The 25,020-nt window shown below is 37.3% G+C and overlaps 1 protein-coding gene across 2 annotated transcripts; it reads left to right on the top strand.

Moving 5' to 3' along the window:
* Nucleotides 1-693: 693 nt before the first annotated feature.
* On the top strand, nucleotides 694-24,653 carry glu (structural maintenance of chromosomes 4-like protein gluon). 2 transcript variants are annotated; one of them, XM_071687219.1, is made up of 9 exons: nucleotides 694-748; nucleotides 4,194-4,464; nucleotides 5,790-8,267; nucleotides 9,478-9,645; nucleotides 12,782-12,955; nucleotides 15,974-16,165; nucleotides 16,887-17,119; nucleotides 18,773-18,956; nucleotides 23,396-24,653. In XM_071687219.1, the coding sequence occupies exons 2-9, from the start codon at nucleotides 4,213-4,215 to the stop codon at nucleotides 23,618-23,620; spliced, it is 3,906 nt and encodes a 1,301-aa protein (XP_071543320.1). In that variant the 5' UTR covers nucleotides 694-748; nucleotides 4,194-4,212; the 3' UTR covers nucleotides 23,621-24,653. The 2 variants fall into 2 exon arrangements, with proteins under 2 accessions (XP_071543320.1, XP_071543319.1); XM_071687218.1 differs by lacking the exon at nucleotides 694-748 and adding an exon at nucleotides 1,072-1,287.
* The last annotated feature ends 367 nt before the right edge of the window (nucleotides 24,654-25,020 follow it).

Below are 25,020 nucleotides of genomic sequence, written 5' to 3'. Positions count from 1 at the left end.
ACGGCAAGGGTTAATACTCCAGAAAATTTTAATATTCATTAGTTAATCACACTACTGACATCTTTACTTGCGTTGTGACATTCAGGAATTGTCCTTTGGCCTGAGTATGATTCCTGAAGTGTGTCAGGATGAGACCATTTTATACAACACATACATCCAACCCTGAGCCCATTATGCTACCAGCTACAAAGGGACCGCCGCCCGAGAACGGGCTGTCATACAGACGGAAGAATTTTTTTTCTTCACAGTGACATTTTCCACCATGATATCAAAATGCCCAATAGAAAGTAATGTCATTTTTGCTGTTCCAAGTATTCCTTTAATACAAAATTAATGAGAAAGTAATGAAGTGGAATGCACCTAAAATACCAAGTGCCCGACGCAAAGTAGCATTATTCACTCCTCGCAAACAAAGAAATAAAAGAATTGGCAATCAGAGCATTTCGGAAATTATTCATTTCCTGTAAAATAGTCTCCCCGAAAAAAATTCTGGTAAATGTGCTTTCTCTTAGTACGTTATGAACATCTAAAAAATCGAGACGTAAAAGTACCAAATATCAAGACTTTGTCAGTTGCAAAAATATATTTTTAGTGAACCCGTTTAAAAGTCTACAATATCCTGAAATCCACTCCTCAGTTTTTAAAGAAGATATGTTCCAGTGACCAGTACGATATAAAAAGGGAGAGGAGTTAGTACGCATTCGGTCTACTATTTTATTTTACAACTGGTATGATTTATACTGACATCGTACGTAAGCGAAATGAATTTTTCTTTTTCTTATTGGAGAGATATTCCAATTTCAACTCAATAACTAGTTGATATATACCAGTGGTTCATTCCTTGTCCCTGTGTACACATTTGAATGAAACGACTGGTTCATGTTTTTGTTATTAATCATTTTATCATGGGGTCATAAGCTTTGTTCTTCGTATGCTGGTGATATAAATGATATCCTCAACTATTCTAATAAGATCAATTTTGTATAACTTTTTAAAACTGTTTCCCGTAAATATGAATCTTTGTTTACTGTGGGATATCTGCTGTTACGATCCTTTGAAACGAAACGATGTATTGTTGACTTTTGAGGTTCTCCCGCCAAAGTGGCAGATGCTCTGTGGTTTTAAGAAAATCCATGGACACTGTATCTGCGATAAAGAAGTAGGATAAGATATCGTATTCAGATCAAGTGAACAGCATAGAAAGAGGACAGAAGATGAAGCTGGAAGAATCTTTGTCATAATTGAAGGTGGACTGTCTACAAGTAACGGCTAATACAATAATCGGAGGTAAACTTTTCAAATGAACTATGACACCGAAAAGACATTCTGATTCTAGTGCTTATCTTGCTGAGTATCTTGTCTGTAAAGCTTCAGTTCATAGGCTCCACAGAAGTAACTGAAGGTTTATAAAGCATGTCAATAGACTTAACTGATAAATGTAAACTGGTATTACAGAGAAAACAAGGGTCCAGTGTATCACCTTAACGTAGATATTGACAAATTGTGTAAATGGTGTATTAGAGTGTTGATAAGCACTTACTCAAATACGGGGCAACAATATATGAATGTCCAAAATTAAGCACAATTTAGTACTTTGATTTATCTCTGGAGGTGTTAGCTGTACAAGTGCAGTTGTCATACTGCGCCCATATATCTTACAAAGGAGACATCTTGATTATGTAGTGTAACTCTGGTGTACCACTTTACAGAATGGGTGTAAATTCTCTAGGAAACATACAGGTAAGGATGACAAAAATGATACTAGGCAGTAGAAATCTTTATGCAGAGAGACTTAAGAAAATTAAATATACATTTCATAGAAAGAAGTAAAGTAGTGGTGGTAAGTTTACAAGCGGATGAGAGGGCTGAATGAATTGAAGATCCGCATTAGAGAGAATTTGTAATAGTGGGTTTAAACGATGAATTCAGATTTGATTTTAGATGTAAGAAATGATTGACATAGAAAGTTATTATGTGAAATAGATTTCCACTAGGATTGGGGGGCTGGAAATCGTCCCCTTCCATTTTAAATTTTCCAAGAGACGAAGAAGGGGGCCAAGTGAGGATATTCCCTCTAAGGCTCAGTCCTCTATTCTTGGTGCTACCTCGCTGATGCGGGAAATGATGAATATGTGTGAAAAATAGAAAATTGATAATCTAGGATGGCAGTTGCTAAAATTACAAAAAAGGTCCAAGCACGGTTTGGATGTTTACACGAATGAATGCCGGTGGTCGTGAGTAGGAAGTGCCTCACATTTGGGCCAAGTGCAGTTTCTTGCCACCCTTATATAGATTGGGAAGAATTTTTTTTTTTGTAAGTCTGTTTTAGAACTGCACAGAAACTAGCTGTGGGATATGGTTGCGTATGTTGTAGATACATTATATAGTTCATTGTGATTGCAGGATTACTTGTGTAGGATCAGTCTCTTTCATCATATGTATTGAACAATATTGAATAAGATGATGGTATTATATCAGGGAATATGTATTGGTATAGTTAGTTGATGTAAAAGTTAATAATGAACCTGTAACTGAACTTCCAAAGACCATAATAATCTTCCTAGCAGTATTCTAGTTAAAGTATAATAGTTAAACCCATAGTTGTGTACCATCCAAAAAGCAGTGGATAAAAAAAACATACAACATAGTGAATGAACATGTAACTGCCAGAAGTAGACAAATTTAGTGTTGATATGATTGTATCATTTCAGGCACTAAGTAAAGTTTTCAAAGGTTCTGTTGATTTTTTATTTCCAAATGTTTTACATGTATCTGGTTTTTCTTTAATGAATCCTGTGTTTCCCAAATGCTCAAATTCTTGTTCCACAAGTGGACATTGTGTGCTTTTATTCTGCAATGCTATAGCATTTAGAGAATGCACTAACAGTTGTAGAGCATGATTTGGATTTAATTTTCTCTTTTTTACAGTATTAAAAAGACAACTGTAGTACATTAGGGAAAATGTGGTTACTTGAAGGTAAAGTAAATAACCCATAATTGGTGGGCTTGGTGTGGAATTTCCTTGATAGTGTGTGAGTGCACATAAAGGAAAGATACCCTTGTAAAATGATAGATGAAAACCAGGATAAAAGTAAATAGAAAATAAAAAAAATCATTGGAGATTATTGATATAACCTTTATGTTATCAGTGTCAGATCATATTTCTTTTTGTTGTTGCTGGTGATTTGATATTAGCGATTTTTTTTCCTCTTTACTTTATTGGTGTGTGACTGAATATGGAACTTGGATGCTTTGGGAAATATCACCTTTTATTTTACAGACTTTACTGAGTCCTTATGTTAATAGTTGTTTTTGTAAACAACTGTGTTCATGGAAGTACAACTATTTTTGTGCTTGTCTTCGAGTGTGAGATTTAGCCACACATTTCATCTTATGCGTTAGGCAAATTTTCAGTATTGCAATGGAGATGCACTTTACATCATATTATCAAAGGACTAACAAGCAGGTAAAGTTTCTGGCATCGTACAAAATATTTTTAGCATGCCCCTAGATTTGCAGCATCAAAAATAAGGGTTCTGCACCTCATTTAAGCTGGACTTCGGCTTTATTTTTCTTGCGGGCTCCAAACTAAAATTTGACTCAACAAGACTGACTGGTCAAGACTAACTGGTCTAGAGTATTGACTTTGATATTATTCTTTGGCTTTTGTTGTCCTACCTGCGGAAAGGCTTTCAAGCGATTCAGTTTTCCTCAAGATTTTTTGTAACAGAATTATTGCTTATTTTTGCTCAGTACAGTGTAAACCATATCGGTTTATGTTCCCTCCTTGCTAAGTTTTCTGTGCTTTTTATGAGTCTCTTGTCATTGACATAATTCCTCCTTAAGGTCAGGCTTCTCATTTTTGATAAATTGTTTTTCATTTAGGTCCTTTTCAAGTTTACTTTGTGCCAGAATAAGCGTTGTAAAGGTGCATATGTTTTATTATATTTTTGCATGCTTTTAACGATTCAGTTGAACCTGATAGGTGTGGTTGATGATTTCATCGTGGCATTTATTTAATCATATTCTTACAGGCTTGTAAAGTTTTAATTGATCATGATAGTTGTGACTAATGATTTCATCACAGAGAATAGGGCCTCACTCTGTTTTTAATTTTATAACTCAGGAATTGAGATGATAAAATGTGCCAAGCAAAGAGGGATGATAATTATTTTTTTTACTTTAATTCACAGTGAGCTGTACTGAAGCATCATGCCATCCGAAAGGAGGAAAAGTAAAGAAAAGAACAAAGAGAAAGAAAAGGAAAAAGATGTAGAACCAGAAAAAGATGTAGTAGAAGATGTAGAAATGGAAGAGGAAGAGGATCAAGAAGGGGGAATCCGCATTGGTGACATATACCTTCCTCCTCCACCACTTCCAGCATGTACATTTGACAGCACAAGTCCCAGAATGGTTATTACACACATAGAAAATGAATTTTTCAAGAGCTATGCTGGTAAACAGGTAATACAAATTTATAGAGCTCTGTCCCTTTTCCAGCCTCACCTTTATATTCAAATATCCTCATATTTTTGAGATCTAGTAAGATTTTCTAGTATTTCCCATGTTTATTCACTATTTGACAACTTTTTGGAAAATTATCCAGCATGTTTTGTGTATGTATTGCATCCATTTTGCCCAGAAGTTTCAGATTGATTATAGAACTAGATAATTGATAAATGAAAATGGTTAGGTGGTATTTGAACTAAATGAAGGAAGCACAAAATAGTGACAACAGTTTAACAATCCATATATATCTTTGATGCTCATTTCCTCTGGGGAGAGGGTCAAGAGGTTGGCCACAGAGTTAGTGAACCCCAGCGCTACTTCTAAGCCTTTAGTGCTTCCCCCTAAACATGCCACTAGAAGAGGGCAACTCTAGTCAGTGTTGTCAGAGGCTTCTGCCTAATACGCCTGGCTTTGTTTAACTGTGTACTTTTGGTGTCAATATATACTTTTGTAGCAGGATGTTACTGGCATCAACCTGTGCAGGTAATGTCTTTCCCCACGTGCACTTACTATAAGCTCTCTTGACTAGCCATAGATAGTATATATATTTGATGCATTTTACAGTTTAATATATATTTTGTTAACATTTTATCCTGATTGTAATATCAACTATGTAATGGATTTTAGATCCTTTAAGGGAAGGTGACATGGTAGGGTATGTCAATATCAAAAAATCTTGCATTTATGTGGACTTGGGGTTACCTCAGAAAATTCTGATGTACATTGCATAAGATACCGTATTGCAATGGATATTACATCAAAATATAAGCTAGAGACATGCCAGTTGTCAAAATCAGTACATTAGTTATCATTAGTTTGGTCAGGGAGTACTGGATATCAAAATTTCAGCCCCAGGCTCATTATATTACTTCAAAGTGCCTGTTACTCTAGTTTTAAATCAATTCCATGTGAGTAAGCAACATCTGCAAAGTGTTCTCCTATTAGCATCAGGGATTACATAAATGAATTGTCATCTCTTTGCTCTGGATCTTATAAGTATACAAGTGAGAAAGTAGGACGGAGGCAGAAAAGAAGGAAGGTAAAAGTAAGGGGAAATAATAGAATGTAAAGAGAAGAGCAATAACAGTCTATGAATGTAGCAGAATTTAGAATGTGATGCAAGAAAAGAAACATCATATGGGGAAAAGGCAGTCCTTTTGAATTTTCATTTTTACCCCATATGTTCCTTGAAAAAAATGAATTTTTGTAATAATTTTTTTTTTTTTGATGAGGAAACTTACAGGAAAGTAAATTCATTTGATCATTTTTCATTCTTACAGGTGCTAGGACCATTCCACAAGAGCTTCACATCTATTGTTGGACCAAATGGAAGTGGCAAGAGCAATGTTATTGATTCCATGCTGTTTGTTTTTGGATACAGAGCTCAAAAGATTCGTTCTAAGAAAATATCTGTTTTAATACACAACTCTGAGCAGCATCAAAATGTCCAGAGCTGCACAGTTGCAGTTCATTTTCAAAAGATCATTGATAAGGATTGTGATGAGTTTGAAGTTGTACCTAATTCACACTTTGTTGTGTCCCGTACAGCTTTTCGGGATAACTCATCATATTATCAAATGAATGGAAAGCGATGCCAGTTTAAGGCTGTTGCAAAAGAACTTAGGTTTCATGGGATTGACTTAGATCACAATCGATTCCTCATTCTTCAGGGTGAAGTGGAACAGATTGCCATGATGAAACCCAAAGGCCTCACTGAGCATGACACTGGCATGCTTGAATTTCTCGAAGATATAGTTGGATCATCTAGGTTCAAGGAGCCTATAGAACTCTTAAGTAAAAGAGTAGAAGACCTAAATGAAGCAAGGGGGGAGAAGTTAAACAGGGTTAAACTTGTAGAGAAGGAAAAGGATGAATTAGAAGGGCCTAAAGACGCAGCCGTAGAACATTTGAGATTAGAAAATAAAGTGACACGCAAAAAACATACACTGGCTCAGTTTTATTATTTAGAATGTTCTCAAACAAAAGAAAAAGCAGAGGAAAAAAAGAAGGAGATTGATGATGGTATGAGTGATGTAAAGAAAGAACTTGAAGACCTTAGTGAAAAGAAGACTGCAAAGGAAGAAGAAAAAAAGAAATTCATGAAAAAGTTAGAGGAGATTAGTAAGATAAAAGAGCAGTGCTCAGAAAGATTCAAATGCTTAGAAAGTGAAGATGTCAAAATGCAGGAAGATCTCAAGCACAAAAACCAGAAGAGGAAGAAACTAATGAGCCAACTTGCTACTGACAAAAGTAGATTAGAGGAGCTTGAGCATGTTCCAGAAAAAAGTGAGAAAGATATACAAGAGTGTGAAAAACTGAGAAGTAATATGGAAAACCAGAGAAAGAAGGAAGAGGAGGCTTATCACAAAGCAATGTCAACACTCAACTCAGAAACCCAGCAGTTGCAGGATGAAAAGGCTAAATTTGAAACAAAACTCATTGATCTTCGAAAAGAAGTTGATGAAGCAAAGAGTGCTGTTGATATTGCTCAGTCGGAATTAGACATCTGCCAGAGCACAGAGCGAAATGAAAAAAAGAAACTTGAACAGATTGTAGCAGGAATAGAGAAGGCCCATGATACTATCAGTAAAAGAAAAGAGGATGTACAGAAGCTGGAAAATGATATACCAAAGAGTGATGAACAGCTGAAAATGGACATGCAGAAACTTCAAAAACTAATTCCTGAACAGCAGAAGATTGAGGAGGAGCTCAGAACACATCGAGTAAAGCTTGAGGAGACTCGCAGTGCGATGCAGTCATCACGGTCCCGGGGTAGAGTAATGGATGCTATTATGGAACAGAAAAGAAACAGAAGCATTGTGGGAATCTTTGGCCGTTTAGGTGATTTAGGGGGCATTGATGAAAAATATGATATTGCAATTAGTACAGCTTGTGGTCCACTGGATAATATTGTTGTTGATACAGTTGAGACTGGTCAGAAATGTATCAGTTTCTTGAAGAGGAACAATATTGGTACAGCTACTTTTATCGCTTTAGACAAGATGGAGAAATGGAGAAATCAATGTGAGAGATCAATGCAGACCCCAGAGAATGTACCTCGCCTTTTTGATTTAGTAACTATGAACGATGATAGAGTGAAGACAGCATTTTATTTTGCTCTGAGAGACACTCTTGTCGCTAATGATTTAGATCAAGCATCTCGTATTGCATATGGTAGAGTGCGTCATCGTGTAGTAACCTTAAAAGGAGAGCTAATTGAACCTTCTGGTACTATGAGTGGGGGTGGACGGTCAGTTCTTCGTGGTCGTATGGGTAAGCGAGCAGCTGTTGTAAATATTGACCCCAGAGAAGTTGAGCATGTAGAAAATAAGGTAGATGAGTTAACACAACATGCTGGAAAACTTCGTAGAGAGCGTTCCCAACTAGAAGAGTCTGTACAGCACCTTACAAAAGATTTAAAGTTCATGAAAATGGATGTTCAGAAATTTAGAATGGAGCTAGAGGCAGCTCAGCAGCAGGTTACATCCCTTCAGCAACAGAAGAAACAACAAGAAGAGAAAGTTAAGTCTGTCAAACCAGACCAGGCAAAGATAAAGAAGATTGAAAAGGATATTGAACAGAAAATGAAAGTATATAAAGAGGCATCATCCTCTGCCCAAACAGTGGAATCAGAAGTGACAAAAATTCACAATCAAATTATGGATGTGACTGGAGGAAAAATGAAGGGACTCAAGAAATCCTTGGATAGTGTCAACAAAAAGCTTGAGAAGGTCAATGCAGAAATTACCAGGCTGCAGGTTAGTCATCGTTTGATTTGCGGTGGCGCCCCCCCCCCTCTTAGACTAGTATTAACGTACCTTTTTTAGTTGAACAAATTTAAATATAACAATGTTCACTTAAAATGCAGTTTTTGTTGGATGTGTGTTGCTATATGACTGTAAGGACGTGTATAAGAGGAGATTTTGGAATGCATTGGTAAGAAAGTGTTTTTAGTGTGGAAAAATGAATGGCAAGGAAAGATTGACAAAGAGAATCTTTGTGTCAGAAGGAGTGAGAGGAAGGGAGAGGAGAGACCGAAAGGGAAGGATGGATTAAAGGAGGCTTTAGAGTATCAGGATCTGAATATTCAGGAGGATGAGACATGTATGGGAAAGAATTGATTGGATTGTTGTGATATATGGGGAGTAACATGCAGTCACTTTGCTGAACTAAGGTATATGAGGTCAGATTAAACCATAGGGCTTGGCTGTGATGGTGGGCTCTAGTTTCATTACATTATATATCCCAGCCAGACAGTGGTTGTGGGAAGGTAAGGCATTTGTTCCTGACACTTCCTTCCCAATATAGAAGTAACAGTAGTGTATGAAATATGATGAATCTTCAGATTTATTATGTCATATGTGAGGATGTAAAAAGAGCATGGATATGCTCAGACTCCACAGAAAAAATACAATCATAGAAATTACCCAGAACACAGGAATTTCTCTTGTAGCATAGACTAGGAAATAGAGTTCAGTGGCCAGGAAACAGGGTGTAGTAGGTTTTGTGAAATTTGCGGTGAAGGAGTAGGAATATGAATACCTTAGACTTAAAAACAGGAGGAAGGTTGGCCAAGAGGGATGAATGGTTTAGCAAAATATGCCAAAAAGCAAAGGAACTTAACAGTGTTCTGATAAGAAAGAACCAATAGAGAAGCTGTAGAAAGAATATTAAGGACAAAGCAGGTGATAATACAAAACTTTTCCATGAATTCATGAAGAGTAGATTGTCTGTTAAAGAGTGACTAATAAGGATGAGGGATGCAACTATGTAATGTTAGTAGCATTAGAAAACAAGAATATCATGAGACAAGCAAGGTATGTGGTGAATGTTACATGCTAACCCTGCCTCCGGAAAAATTGCATAAGAACCCTTCATGTAAGACCTCTTATATTGGAACTTCTAAGTCAGCCCCATGCAGTATACATATGATTTTGAGCAGCTATGTATCATTTTTAATTTTAACAGGTAGCCATCAAAAGTGCTGAGCGCAACACCATAAAAACAAAGGAGAAAATAGCAGGAATGGAAGCAGAAATTACTGATGTCCAGAATGAGCTAATAAGCTTACAGAAAAAGCGTACAAGAATTGAAGATGAAGCTAAGGAGGTGCTAGAGCAGTTGCAGTCTGTTACAGTATGTATTTTTTTGCTTTTTCACAATTTATTAGAATTTATGACATCAGAATGTGTTAGAAGATTAGCTATACTTATGAAAAGATTTGCTGGACCTGAAGACTAGTGGTAATGGTCAAAAAAAAATTTTATATTTTATTCATTACAAATGTTCTAATGCACGGCAAAGCATAATGAGTGTCTATCTGTTAACATTTCCATTCCCATTTGATGTCAGTGGTTCCTCATCACCTTAACCAAATTTTGGGGTGGTTAAGGAAATAATTGATTTTTTAAACTAAAGTTTAACAATTAGGGTATTTGAAACTCAGGCAAGAAAAAAATTTTCATGCACTTACGTGAATTCTGTTAAATCTAAGAGACCTAAATACTATCTATCCCAGACATACGTTCGAGTTCCATTCTGATCGACCGGTCGGATCTCGAAATGGACGTAAGTCAGACGTATGTCAGCATGACATGTAGAATTTGTGTACCTGTACAGCATTCTTTTATCCTACTCACTTTCTATCATAATTATCATGCTTTTTTATTAACCAGCTTTATTTTACAATTCTGCAGTTTCTTTTTACCTTTTATTTAAGATTCCCTAGTTTGTATTTCATTATTATTTTTATGTTATGCAAGTTCTACTGTGATTATCTCATTTATGTTTAACCAGTTTTTTAATTGACAATTTTTAAATCACTCAATGGTTTATTAAAAAGAGAATATTCCTGGTGTATTTACCTTTTTGTCAGCTCCTTTGTCAGCTCTTGCTGCTTCACCTTTGATTCAAACATTGTGCTAACTATATCTTTTGAATCTATTGAACCAACCATGATTTACTGTGAAGCTTGCAATGTAATCCTCGCCCTTTCACTCCTTCAAAGTCTCAGAAAGACTTATAGCCTTCGCCTGAATTGTTAGTAAGCTTAGTGGTAAATGTTTTTGAATTTGATGTTCCATCTAGAGCATCAACAACTTTTCCATTTCATGGATGGACCCTTGTCATTCCTTTGTTATTATCATAGACTTCATACTTACCAAACCTTTCACTGCTTCACTTATTTTTTTCTTTGTCATTTAAGATTTTGTGGGCTGTCGAATGGGACAACTGTGAATCACACGTAATCACATTAACTTTTTTCCTCCTCCATATTGGATGACTGCCTTTATTTTTCAATGCCACACTGAGTGTCTTCCTTGGCTTCTTGCCAAATCTATCTACACGTGATGGTTTTTTTCTCTTGTTTGTCATCTTCTTTGGGGTTTGATACAAAAATACTTTAATCCAACATGAAAATTTGTTAGATTCACTTGAATATCGTGTGCTTACTGAAAGGTAACCAAGAGTGCTGCTGTAATGTACACAGTACAGGGATATCATCTGACAGTCACTATCGTGCATTTTCAGCTGTTAGCACTAGCAGATGTACGACCAAGCATGATTTTTATATTTATGTATATTTTTCAATTCATATTTTTTCTGGTTGTATGTACGGATGGTCGTAAGTCGCATAGGTCATAAGTAGGGAATAGACAGTATATACATATATTTGGGGAGTCAGAATGGCTGACTGTGCACCCTTGTCAGGATTCTTCACTGTTGAGATTATATTTTAGGTACTGAAGATGGTCTCCAAAAAAATTTGAAACATACATTGTGCAGTGTACCATTTTGTCAGGACAGACCACCTCACCTTTTCTCCAGTGAAATGAAACTCAAATATGGTGCAACTCATTAAATCATCATTGATGTCATTCTGATAGATATAGATACTAAGTGTAAAGAGATTAACTATGAATTAATTCTTCAAATTTGACTTTGACCACATAGCCTTGATAACATCAGACCATCCTCAAGGTCAGTTTAAGTGAGTCATTAAAGAATCTGTTGGATCAGTATGGTTAGAAGCATCTCAACCCCATTCTTGCTTGGTGAGATTAATGACCGTCACCCCACGGTAACCATCTATATGGTGATAGCCACCTGTGGCTGGGCCTGGGTCCTCCCTCCAAGTAGCACTAATACCATAATTATTCTCTGTCTTTTGTTACTGACTTGCCTCATAATTTGCAGAATTGCAGAAGACAGATCTTCAGTATTGCTATTTGATCTGGATTCTTCCACCCTGCCATGTATAGGGTTACCTTGGTCATTTAGCTGTTTTTCTCATCGTTCCTATGTTCTCTTGTTGTTTCCACACCTCTTCTTGGCTTTCCCACATATGTCCTGTTACATCTTCTACATGGAATTATGTACAACACACTTTGTTATGTATTCTTTGGTCTTTTGTCTTTCACTTTGTTTCCTATCTTGATCCCTGAGCCTCATGTTATTACCATGGAGGCTTGACTGAGAATTCTTCCACTAGGACTTGATCACTTGGTGCTATGAACCACTTTATATTTTCTTCTCAGCTTTTCCGTCCTCATTTTTGTCTCTGCTCCTCTCCATGATTCTCCTTGCCTTCTTCAGCTTCACCAATATGCCCCAAGGATATTGAAGTTTTCTGAAGATGTCAGCTTTCTGCCCGAACTCCCCATCCAAATATTCCATGATGCATATTCTCATTGCCCTTAGAGAAGAAAAAAAAAACTAGACACAACACATGACTTGATTCAGCTGTTGTGAGCTGAAAAGAAGTGTAAGTTGCCATCTCTATTGGTCTGCTTCCAGTATACTGAAAATTTCAGTCCTCCATCCCCTCTCCATAATGTGTCTGAGAACAGAAGTTTGATGTCTTCTACTGTGAATTGTATGTTTTCTTGTAAGGTGTTTAGTCATGTCATGTCTCCTTAGGATTATGACCAGCACTTTATCCATACATCTCATTTACGTTGCCGTGCTGCCTTTAATTTTAATGTTCTTGGTATTTGATTTGTTCATGAATGGGAATGGTGGAGATAAATATGAGGGTCATGGAAATAGTGGTGTATCCTGGGGGTGGTGTAGCATAGGAGATTCATCAGTTATTATTTGTGGATGATAGGGTGGTTTTGGGACTTTTCTGCTGAGTCCACCTCCCACCCTGAACCCTATTTTCTTCCCCAGACAGAGATATGAATAGATGGATAGGAAAGATAGTTATAGAAGTATAGTCAGATCAATGTTTTATTTGTTCATTAAGATAAAAAACTTATCTTTGTGACAGCAAGAAGAGCTTGATTTGGGAGAGCAAGTCACTGAACTGAAGACTGAGTATGAGAAGTTTGTCAAAGCAGAAAACAAGATAAAAGCCACAAAGATTGAAATTGATCAGGAGATAGAAAAATATGATGGTATCATCAAGGACCAGAAAGCTAAGATGTCTCATTGGAAGAAAAAGGTTGGTTTGTTCTTGTATTATTCAATACAATTACATTTGTTGATGAATTTGATATTTATATTTTCCAAAAGCATTTCATTTTGAATATATGTTAGATACATTAAATGCATTCATGTTGTCATGTATGTGGTGCCTTTTTTAAACTTGAAGTAGTTTTAGATTACGTAGGTAAGAGCAAAGCAAAGATCATATTGATATTCTTTATAATTTCAGTTATTTATTGAATTGCTTCGAAGAAATTGTAGTAAGTTTCTTTACTAATGATAGTATTTTAATTTCATTTCGTTTTTCAGTTTCTTCAGCAAACTTGTTTATCGGTATTTACCATTTCTTTTATCCCTGGGGATAGGGGAGAAAGAATACTTCCCACATATTCCCTGCGTGTCGTAGAAGGCGACTAAAAGGGGAGGGAGCGGGGGGGCTGGAAATCCTCTCCTCTTGTTTTTTTTAACTTTCCAAAAGAAGGAACAGAGAAGGGGGCCAGGTGAGGATATTCCCTCAAAGGCCCAGTCCTCTGTTCTTAATGCTACCTCGCTAACACGAGAAATGGCGAATAGTTTGAAAGAAAAGAAAGAATGTATCTATTTCATTTCAGATTTGCTTAGCCCTTTAAGTCCTCAGGTTTCCTTTCCAACCCTGTGAATATGTTTTTCTATTTGTATATAAATTTATTTAATTTTCAGTTCAAAGATATTTATATGACAATTAAAGTAATCACTACAGATTAATGTTTTGTCCACTACTATCTGGCTGATAATGTGTTCAAATTTTGTAAAACTCATGAGAATGTGTTGTCATTGACTTGGCTGGATGATGACTGACTATGGGGAGAAATTATCACACAGTGCCTCCTAAGCAACCACCTTACCTTGATGGGCAACCTGAAAATAGAGGTGTGATATTCATTGTGTAAATATCCATTAAGAAGAGTTGCCTACATAATGGAAATTTCTGCCCTGAGTAACTAAATTATTTGCAAAGGAGTAGCCAAGGGGCCAGGACATTCAGGAGGGTGTGAAGCATGTAAAGGATAGAGAGAATTAGAGTGATGTAGTATACTGGGGAACACTTTTTGTCTGTGGGCTTAACCAGGGTTTATGAAGCAGTTGGGGGAAACAACAAAAAGGTCTTTGGGGCCTGGTTGTGGGTAGGAGGTTTTAGTTTCATTGTATTATGCACGACAGCTAGAGGATGGAAGTGAGTGGATGAAGCCATTTCTTTGTTGCTGGTGCTACTTGATTGATATGGACAACAGGAACCATTTATGAAAAGAATATTTTTATTATATTATAGTGTTAGTAGGAGCAGTAGATAGAAGTACTAGGTAGTAACATTCAAGTAGGAGTAGTAGGTAGGAACATTAGGCAGGGGCATTAGGTAGAAGTAGTCACTAGAAACATTAGATACGAGCCTCTGCAAACACTTCACTAGAGTTGCCCTCTGCCAGTTGCCTGTTAAGGGTGAGACACTAGAGTCTATGAAGTGGCACTGGATTTCACTAATTATGGAGACTATTATTGTGGCCACCCCTCTGAGGGAGATTCCGGAGAGAGCAGACATCAAAAATAATAGATTGTTATTTTTATTTTTATTTTTCATACCTGATTGCCACTTCATGTATTATTGAGGTAGCGCCAGGAACAGACAAAAAAAGGCTGCGTCCACTCCAGACCCATTCTCTAACAGTCATGTGTAATACATGTGAACCACAGCTCTCTATCCATAACCAGGCCCCACAGACCTTTCCATGGTTTACCCCATTGACAGCACATTGACCCCTGTATACCAAATCATGCCAATCCACTCTTATCCCATGCACACATTTCACCCTCCAGCATTTTCAGACCCAGATCACTCCAAAGTCTCTCCATAGTTTTTCCCAATTGCATCATGTGTCCAGGTTCAGTCCATTAACAATATGTTTTTGTCGTCCTTTGTACATCACATTGCTCCACTTCGCTCTGTCCCTTGCACACCTTACACCCTCTTGCATGTTCATTCCCTGAGCCTTCAAAGCATCCCTTACTCCATCATTTCACCTTCTCCTTAGTTTACCCCTTTTCTTTCCTCCTTCCATCTTTGACGTATATAACTGTCTTAGTCATCCTTTCTTTGCTCATCCTCTCTATTTGTCCATATCATTTCTACATACCCTCTTTAGCTCTCTCATACATACTCCTCTTACTACCACACCTCTCTCATACCCTAATATTTATTTGATGAACATTTTGCATATTGCTCTCATGCATTTTATTTCCAACATATTCAACATTTCTTTTAACGTTTTTGTATAAGGCTCTTTCCTAACATCAATAATGCACCAACAGGACCACCACACCATTAAACATACCCAACTTTTCTCCAAAAGAGAGTGACCTCTGTTTCCACACATTCCTCAGTAAACTAAGGACATGATCCCTAACCCACCCTATGGCTCACTTGAGCTCACATGGTTCCATTCCCAAATATCTCATATGCTTCACTTCCTCCAAGTTCTGGTCATTCACACTCACACATTAATTAATCTATCTTTTCATCACTAAACCTAATAACTGTATTTTTATTCACATTTTCTCTGGACTTTTTCCTTTCACACATATTCCCAAACTCAGACACAAGCTTCTGCGGTTTTTCATTTGAACCTGCCATCGGTGCTGTACCATCAGGAAACAACTGACTCACCTCCCAGGCCCTCCCACCCCCAGCAGACTGCATACACCCCAGCCACAGACACATCTTCCCTTGGAGCCACTCACCTTCCTTTCCATCTACTTGAACATATTCTTTATCCTCTTGATAAAAAATGCTGCTTCTAATAGTTTTCCTTCCTCACATCACATTCATAGCACCTTTCACAGAGCATCATTATCAACCCTGTCATACACTATTAGATATAAGTACGTAAATACGTAACAGTTGTCTTTCTTACCGTACTTGCTTCTGCCTCTAAATACACTTTTACAAAGATGTTTTATCCCTAATTAGATATATTTCTGATCAATTTCTCATCAACTCTAGCTAAATCGTCTTGAGCTGATGGAGATCCCAATAGATAAAGAGGAAGAGGATGAAGCTGAATTAGCCATTCTTGAGCCAGAAGCCCTTCGTCAGCTGGACCCCAAACAGCTAAATTACCAGCTGACCCTCTTGGAGGAGAAACTAGCTGAATCAAAACCTAACCTGGCAGTTGTCCATGAATACCGTAAGAAGGTAATGAGCACTTTCTTTTAATCGCTTGTCAAAAAGTATGTAAGGTTTATTTGAATATGTAACTGATTTGATAGTTTGATGTCCAGTAATGGGCATCATTGTGCTGGATGGTTTAAAGTACTTACTCCTAAAGCATTTGTGGTTGTAATTTACTATGGTTGTGGTGCATTACACATGACAGCTAGAGAATGAGTGTGAGTGGATGTGGCCTTTCTTCGTGTGTTTCCTGGCATTACCTTACTGATGGAGGGGGTGGCAATGCTGTTTCTTGTGGGCCGGGGTGGCACAGGGAATGGATGAAGGCGAGCAAGTATGAATATGTACATAGCCTTACTAACATTGGAAATAGGGAACATGTATGACAGTAAATATACAGTATATTTCATTTTGTCCTTGGGGATGAAGGAGAAAGAATACTGCCCATATATCTTCCAAGTGTTGTGAAAAGCAATTAAAAGGGCAGGAGCTTGGGGCTGGAAATCCTTCCTTCCTAAATTACTTTCCAAAGACAGAGTAGATAAAAGGAACCAAGTGAGGATGTTTTTCCTCTAAGGCTGTCACCTGACCTATATGCTACTTTGCTTGCATGGGAAATAACAAACATGTGTGAATATTTTGATATTCTGCAATGATAATAGGAAGAAAATACAGCATGTACTCATTTCAGTACAGAAAAATAGGAAAAGGAGCAAAGGATATAACTTATTTTTTCATTTTTCAGGAAGAGATTTATTTACAACGAGTTGCAGAGCTTGATGAGATTACAAGCCAAAGGGATGAACAGCGAAAATACCATGAGGACTTAAGAAAGCAGCGTCTCAATGAATTCATGGCAGGTTTCTCAATTATATCCAACAAACTGAAGGAAATGTACCAGATGATTACCTTGGGTGGAGATGCAGAACTAGAACTAGTTGATTCCCTTGATCCATTCAGTGAAGGTATTGTTTTTAGGTAAGTAGAAAGTTGATTAAAAATCCTGAAAGAAATTATACAGCAGGACTGTTTGTTGATTTAATTCGTAAAATGCTATAATCGTCAGTTGATGATGCACTACCTATCTATCTGTCTGTATCTCTAATGCCCATTCCCTCTGGGAAATCTCATAACGGGGTAGCCACAGCGAAAGAGTCTCTGCGTATCTCTGTCCTTACATGCATCCCTCGCATACACCATTCCATGCATTCTTACACCATTTCTCACCCTCCAGTATTCTCCCACTTTATTTGCCCGTGTCACTAGTGGTCTTTTCATCAACCCCTTTCATTGTTCTATTATACACTCTCCTTGTAAATTCCCAGTCTTACATTCTTTCCAAGTGCAATGTTCACTGCTAATGTTGTTAGTGATGATTTGATAGTTCCTTTGTATTCTCTGGCCACAGTAAGGTAAAGTGTCATGCCTCAGTTACCCAGTGAATGTTTTGCTTTTCAGGCAAAGAGTTGGATGGATGGACAAGTAGTAATGTACCCACTTTGACAAGATCATTTACTCATCCACATTTTTCTCCAAATGTGGCCTCTTGCTTGGCTTACTTCTGTTGGAACAATTTTCCTCTGGCACTTTCTGAAGTTGGGTGGAAATCTTGCTCCACTCTCTGAAAGATTTTCTGAAACTGAATTTTCTTTTGGCCTCACTGTTGTTAATTTTTTCTGCAACATCAGTTCATTTCAGTGTAATTGCTGCTGTGTCCTTGTTTTCTGGAATATATTTTGACTAAAAATGCAAGCGAATAGGAGATGTACAAGAGAAAATGGGCCAGAGTTCAGGAGAAAGGTGCTGGAGCTGAAAAAGAGAAATTGAGAGCTGGGATGAGTGAGTATAGCAGACTTAAGGGAGAATAAGAAAATGTTTTATAAGGAGGTTAATGGAGTGAGAAAAACAAGAGAACAAATCTAAATATTAGTGAAGGGGGCAAATGGGGAAGTGGCATAGAAGGTGAAATGGTTTGGTGAAAAGAGAAGAGCTGGTGAAATCCATTGTGTATGATGAAATGTAGCAAGCAGCTGGAGTTTACGATATTTCAATTGAATTTCGTAAATGAAGGGCGACTTTAGTTGATTGTTTGGTTGCAATTTTCATTATATATATGGATCATGTTGAAATGCCTGCGGATTAGCAGAATGCATGTGTAGTTCCATTGTATAAAGGTAAGGGAGACAGAGGTGAAAGTTCAGATCACAGGGTTATGCCCTAGAGTTGCCCTGTGCCATTGGTCTGTTAAGAATGAGGTACTAAAAGTCTAAGAAGCGGCATGGGAGCTTAGTTGTAGAGATTGTTGCTGTAGCCAACCTCTTGAGGGAGTTCCCAAAGGGAACAGGCATCAGAAATATAGATAGATAGAGAGACAGATGAGTTTGTTTACTTTGGTTGTTAAGTTGTATGGAAGAGTGATGATTAGACAGCAATGGGATACATAGAGCATCAGATTGGGGAGGAACTGTGGTTTCAAGAGTGGTAGAGGATGTGTTTTATGTTCTTTATTAACTTGGATGAGGATTTCAGTTATGGTGAAAAATTTATCTGTTGCAAAGATCTTTCTCTTTAGTATGACTTTCATTGTTTTATCTGTAAGGTAGTGTGTTTATCCCGTAATTTTTTTTCCAGTGTACGTCCACCAAAGAAGTCGTGGAAAAATATCACTAATTTATCTGGTGGTGAGAAGACACTGTCATCATTGGCACTTGTGTTTGCTCTTCATTATTACAAGCCAACACCACTTTATGTCATGGATGAAATTGATGCTGCACTTGACTTCAAGAATGTCTCAATTGTTGGCAATTATGTCAAGGTATGAACACACTCTGTTCATGTTTATATGTATTTATATGTACATATTTACCAAAGTATCCCTGGGGATAGGGGAGAAAGAATACTTCCCACGTATTCCCTGCTTTCGTAGAAGGCGACTAAAAGGGGAAGGAGCCGGGGGCTGGAAATCCTCCCCTCTTGTTTTTTTTTTAATTTTCCAAAAGAAGGAACAGAGAAGGGGGCCAGGTGAGGATATTCCCTCAGAGGCCCAGTCCTCTGTTCTTAACGCTACCTTGCTAATGCGGGAAATGGCGAATAGTTTGAAAGAAAAAGATTTACCAAAGTGAAGTATTTAATCAGATGCTGTTACACATGATATGACTCATGTGGCAGTCTCTTGAGAGAAACTTCATAATCAGGTGTGTGGGAGGCGAGTGAAATGGGGAATAGATGCAAATGAAAGTAAGGTGATGATGTGCATAGGAGAATGAAACAGGATGATTTGAGTGTAAGTTTCAGTGCTCCGAGAGGGCAAGGAGGAGGTGGATTGCTTTAAGTACATGGGGGGTTGACATGGACAGCAGATGGAATTGTGGTGGCTGAAGTAATTGTTTATGTTGAGCATGATTTCCCACCGTATTCTTTTTTCTTACACAGGCATAGCTTTTACGATAACCGACATGAATTTATGTAGAAATGGTGCATATTTCACATTAAAATTTAGTGTAAGGGAGAGTTGCCTAGTAAATTTAGGGAAGGTATTTCAGGATTTGGCTCTTTCTCTACTGACCGCTCTTCTCTTATTTCTTAGACAGGCACAGCACTGTGGTGATTGGATATTGGTGCTGTTTTTTATTTGGGAATGTTTTAGCTCTTTACTTATTATCATTTGTTACCAGAATCCTCCATGACCGCAGGATTACATGAAGAGAAAATTAAGCCCTTTTGTTATGTGGTTTCTTCATTGAGCACAAGGTCAGTGGCCAGATATCTGTGTAGGCCTTCCTCCTTATGTAATTCAGCTTAGCTTCTCTTAAGTTCCTTATTTCTTTTCATTTCTCATGTTATTCCTCTCCACTTTCCTCACAAACTGATACATATCACAAGAATTCCTCGTGTTTACATAGGGCATCTAGCAATCTATATATTTTCCGTGGAGTTGCCATGTATGCATGACCTGCAGATTGATAACCGTGCATTTTTGTTGAGAGTTATAGGGGTATTGAGAGAGCAGAATTTTTTCCACTTCTTCTTAAGAATAGAGGAGACTCATGTAGACTGCTTTTGGTACAGTAAGTGAAAACATCAACAGATATCAGCTTCCATATCCCAAGAGAACATCAGATGATGTTAGCCACCATGTAAAGATTAAGGAACATGTAGAAGGAAAGGTTAGTGCAAGTGTTTTAGGGTTGTACTTCTGACAGTTATAGGAATGTGAGTTGGGCCTTAAATGCAAAAGAAAGAGGATGGACATTGGAAATTAAATGCCCGAGGACAGTTTGGTGTGAATGGCAAAATGAGGTTTAGTAAGTGTGGTCTGATTAAGAGAGCTACCCAGGCTGTACTGAAATTGTTTGGAGAGATGGAGTAAATGATTGAAAAAAGACTGACCAGAGGACCTTATCATAAGTGGAGAGAGCGAGGGAAGAGGGAGACAGATGAGATGGAAAAATGTAGTGAAGAAGGCTTTTGGGTATTAGGACTTGAACATTCTGGTGAGGATAGGCATGCTTAGGATAAAATTAATTGGTTTGATTTCAAATATATGGACATTATGCAACAAGTGGGCTGAACCAGGACATATGAGGCAGTCAATATAAACTATGGAGTAGTCATTTGGGTTTGGTTGTGGATGATATACCCTGGTTTTAGTAATTATACATGACAGCTAAAGAGTGGATGTTTGCAATGGGGCCAGAGTTTGCTTTTACCTGTTAAGATGGGAGAATTAGTCTAACATATAGAATTACCAGATTAGGTCATATGTGGAGGTGAATCATTAATCTTAAAAAGGTGAATGAGCTCTCTAAAGTGAACAAAGAATATCTGTACGATGGTGCTGTCAGAGCTAGTAACAGTTAAGAAAGGGGAGGTTACCATTTTGAGTATTTTTTGAAATACAGTATCGTTATTATTATTATTATTATTCTGGATGTTATTTTAAATTTTATACTGAGTCCATGTTTCCCATGTTAGCAATACAACACCAGGAACAAAGAAGGCTGCATTTGCTCACATCCAGTCTCTAGCTTTCATTATTATTATTTTTTTTTTTTTTTTCAAACTATTCGCCATTTCCCGCATCAGCAAGGTAGCGTTAAGAACAGAGGACTGGGCCTCTGAGGGAACATCCTCACCTGGCCCCCTTCTCTGTTCCTTTTTTTGGAAAAATTAAAAAAAAAAAAAAAAAAAAAAGTCAACAACGCAGTCGCCCCCTTCTTTAGTAGGTTCCACAGCAGTACCATCCGGGCCCGCCGCCTTGCCGGCTTTCATCTTCCTCAAAGCTTTCAATACTTAATCTCTGTTTACCTAACCACTCTCCCTGACCCTCTAATTTCACACACCACCTTGACCAAAACATCCTATAACAGCCATTCTATCATCTAACACATTGAACAAACCTTCAAAATACTTACGCCATCGCCTTCTCACCTCACCACTACTTGTTATTACCTCCTCATTAGCCCCCTTCACCGATGTTCCCATTTGTTCTCTTGTCTTATGCACTCTATTTACCTCCTTCCAAAACATCTTTTTATTCTCCCTGAAATTTAATGATACTCTCTCACCCCAACTCTTATTTGCCCTCTTTTTCACCTCTTGCCCCTTTCTCTTAATCTGCCTCATTCTTTTCGACATCTCCCAGTCATTTGCACTATTTCCCTGCAAAAATCGTCCAAATACCTCTCTCTTCTCTTTCACTAATAATCTTACTTCTTCATCCCACCACTCACTACCTTTTCTAATCTGCCAACCTCCCACACTTCACATGCCACAAGCATCTTTTGCACAAGCCATCACTGCTTCCCAAAATACATCCCATTCCTCCCCAACTCCCCTTACGTCTTTTGCTCTCACCTTTTTCCACTCTTTACTCAGTCTCTCCTGGTACTTCCTCACAAAAGTCTCCTTCCTAAGCTTGCTTACTCTCACCATTCTCTTCAGCCCAACACTCTCTCTTCTTTTCTGAAGACCTCTACAAATCTTCACCTTTGCCTCCACAAGATAATGGTCAGACATTCATCCAGTTGCACCTCTCAGCACATTAACATCCAAAAGTCTCTCTTTCACGCACCTGTCAATTAATACGTAATCCAATAACACTCTGGCCATCTCTCCTACTTACATACATATACTTATGTATAACTCTCTTTTTAAACCAGGTATTCCCAATCACTAGTCCAATTTTAGCACACAAACCTACCAGCTCTTCACCATTTCCATTTACAACACTGAACCCCCCCATGTACACCAATTATTCCCTGAACTGCCACATTACTCACCTTTGCTTTCAAATCACTCATTACTGTAACCCAATCTTGTGCATCAAAACTGCAAACACATTCACTCAGCTGCTTCCAAAACACTTGCCTCTTATGATCTTTCTTCTGATGCCCATGTGTAAAGGCACCAATAATCACCCATCTCTCTCCATCGACTTTCAGTTTTACCCATAAAGTTTACTTTCTTTCACTCTATCACATACTCCCACAATTGCTGTTTCTGGAGTAGTGCTACTCCTTCCTTTGCTCTTGTCCTCTTACCAACCCCTGACTTTACTCCCAAAACATTTTCAAACCACTCTTCCCACGTATTCCCTGCGTGTTGTAGAAGGCAACTAAAAGGGAAGGGAGCAGGGGGCTGGAAATCTCCCCCCCCCCCCCCCCCCCTCTTTTTTTTTTTTTTTTTTTTTAATTTTCCAAAAGAGGGAACAGAGAATGGGGCCAGGTGAGGATATTTCCTCAAAGGCCCAGTCTTCTGTTCTTAGCACTACCTCGCATTATTATTATTATTATATTATTATTATTATTATTATAACAAAAGGGGCTCCTGCTGCTTTGAGGCTACACTTCAGGCAGAAACAAGGGAAGAATGGACTCATATAGAGCAAGAAAGTGCTTCACAAGACTGTATTACTTGTGTTTATCTCCAAAAAGATGATTTCTCACTACTGGTTTAACCACAGCAGGCGGATTATACTAATGTCAGGATTAGGCAAAAATGTATCAGATGTAAATGGAAGAAAAGTTGAAATGGAGTGTGTAATGAGTTAAGTTGAAATTTGGTATGATACGGAGAGAGAGAGATTAGATGAAGAATGACAGAAAAGGAATGATTCATTTACCTAGTATGTTATATAGTTTGACCATCTGTTTATTTATGCATTTGGCTTTGTTTCATTAAATATGTTTTTGGTATATGTGCCATTATTTAATTTTTCCTAGTGATGTATATGATTTAATTCTTTTAACACAGGAACGCACGAAAAATGCCCAGTTCATTATCATTTCACTGAGGTCTCAAATGTTTGAGTTGGCAGACAGACTAGTGGGCATTTACAAGACATATAATGCCACAAAGTCGGTCACAATCAACCCATCAGAAATTGGAAATGTTGGTGGGGATACAGGTGAAAAAGCCAATGCTACAGTGAATCAAGCAAACATAGCACTACAAGCCTTAGCCGAAAGTAGAGCTTAGTACAAAGATGTAAGTAGTGTAGCTTAGTTGAAAGATATATATTTTAAAAAGTTTTATTTTTTAAGTATTTTGCTTTATGAGTAGAGGGTAGAGAATGGTAAAATATGTTTATGGAAAAAAAATAATATTTTTGCCTCATGCTTTGTCCAGTAGCACATACAAGACCCAGTGTTGGCAGGGAACTGAGCATCATGTGCATATCAGTGTATTTTAATTTCTTTCAATTCAAAATCCTGTGTTTTATTGATTTTTATTTTTCCCAGAAATTCCCCAAAGAAGTGTTCCAAACACAAAGGAAATAGTTTTTCAAAAGAACCATGCTTTCAATGAAATGTATACCAAGTAAAAATCAGTTATTTTTTTATGTATTGTACCATAGTAATTAGTTTGCAATCTAGTAAATGCCCTAACAGTCTTTCTTTTGCTGAGAGCTTTGCTTCATAAGCAAAGAAATTCTTTTATTTATTCTATATAAAATTAATCTCATTCTTAGATTTCTTATAGCTGCCCATATGATTATGATGGAAAATTTTTATTTGTGTTATAGATATTTTAAGTATACCCTTGTAATTTTTAATGTCTCATCATTGCATTGTCCATGGATTGTAATTATGTTACAGTATTTAGATGTCAACACTTATAAATTAAAATTTTAAAGATTCCTTTCCAAGTAATGTTTCATCATATGTTTTATTAGGAGTTCCATGGTATTTAAGTTATAACCATAGTTAATTACACAACCTCAGGATTCCTTTTATGGGGATCCTGCATCTTCAAGATGTACTGCAGATGGGAGCAGGATAAAGTAAACTCCCCCTAGGCAGAAGTCTTTGACGATGTTGTATTCCATTCTGTCTGCTGATAATGATACAGCCTTGTCAAAGATGACTTCTCACTCACAGTGCTACTCCTTACAAGCAGAGTGCTGAAATACAATTTGTAACCATGTGAGTGAATAATCATTCATATGTGGAAATATGTTTTATACATTTTTATACAGAAAGTTGTGTCATTAAAAGGAGTTGTAACTATATATGATTCTCTTTCATTATGCCTTGCTCAGTTATGGGAACTTGAACTGCACTACCATTTTTTTAAGATAATATTGTGATAGTAGTGTAGTTGTCTACAAATAGTTTTACATAATTTATTGATCGTAATTTAGGTATCAGAAAAAGTTTTATTCTTCTATAGATATACATTTTCGATATGGTTTATGATTAGTATTTTGCTGTATTACTGTCAGGTTATTTGTCAAGTTTGATAAACCAAAGACTAGATTATTACACAGGAAATGGTCCATAGATGAACAAGCAAACCATGGTAAGCTTTGTCTCGGTGTCACTACCTTTTTAACATGAAATGACAAACCTTTTGAGAAAAGAATTACTAGATATGAA

This window comes from Panulirus ornatus, chromosome 43 (assembly GCF_036320965.1).
Source record: "Panulirus ornatus isolate Po-2019 chromosome 43, ASM3632096v1, whole genome shotgun sequence".
NCBI lineage: Eukaryota > Metazoa > Arthropoda > Malacostraca > Decapoda > Palinuridae > Panulirus > Panulirus ornatus.
Note: the sequence above shows the minus strand (reverse complement) of the source record. Positions and strands in the feature narration are given on the sequence as shown.

Coding starts and splice junctions, on each gene's coding strand:
- glu (XM_071687219.1), top strand. CDS start 4,213: ATGCCATCCGAAAGGAGGAAAAGTAAAGAAAAGAACAAAGAGAAAGAA. Junction 9,646..12,781: donor AGCAGTTGCAGTCTGTTACA/GTATGTATTTTT, acceptor TCTTTGTGACAG/CAAGAAGAGCTTGATTTGGG. Junction 16,166..16,886: donor TCCATGAATACCGTAAGAAG/GTAATGAGCACT, acceptor TTCATTTTTCAG/GAAGAGATTTATTTACAACG.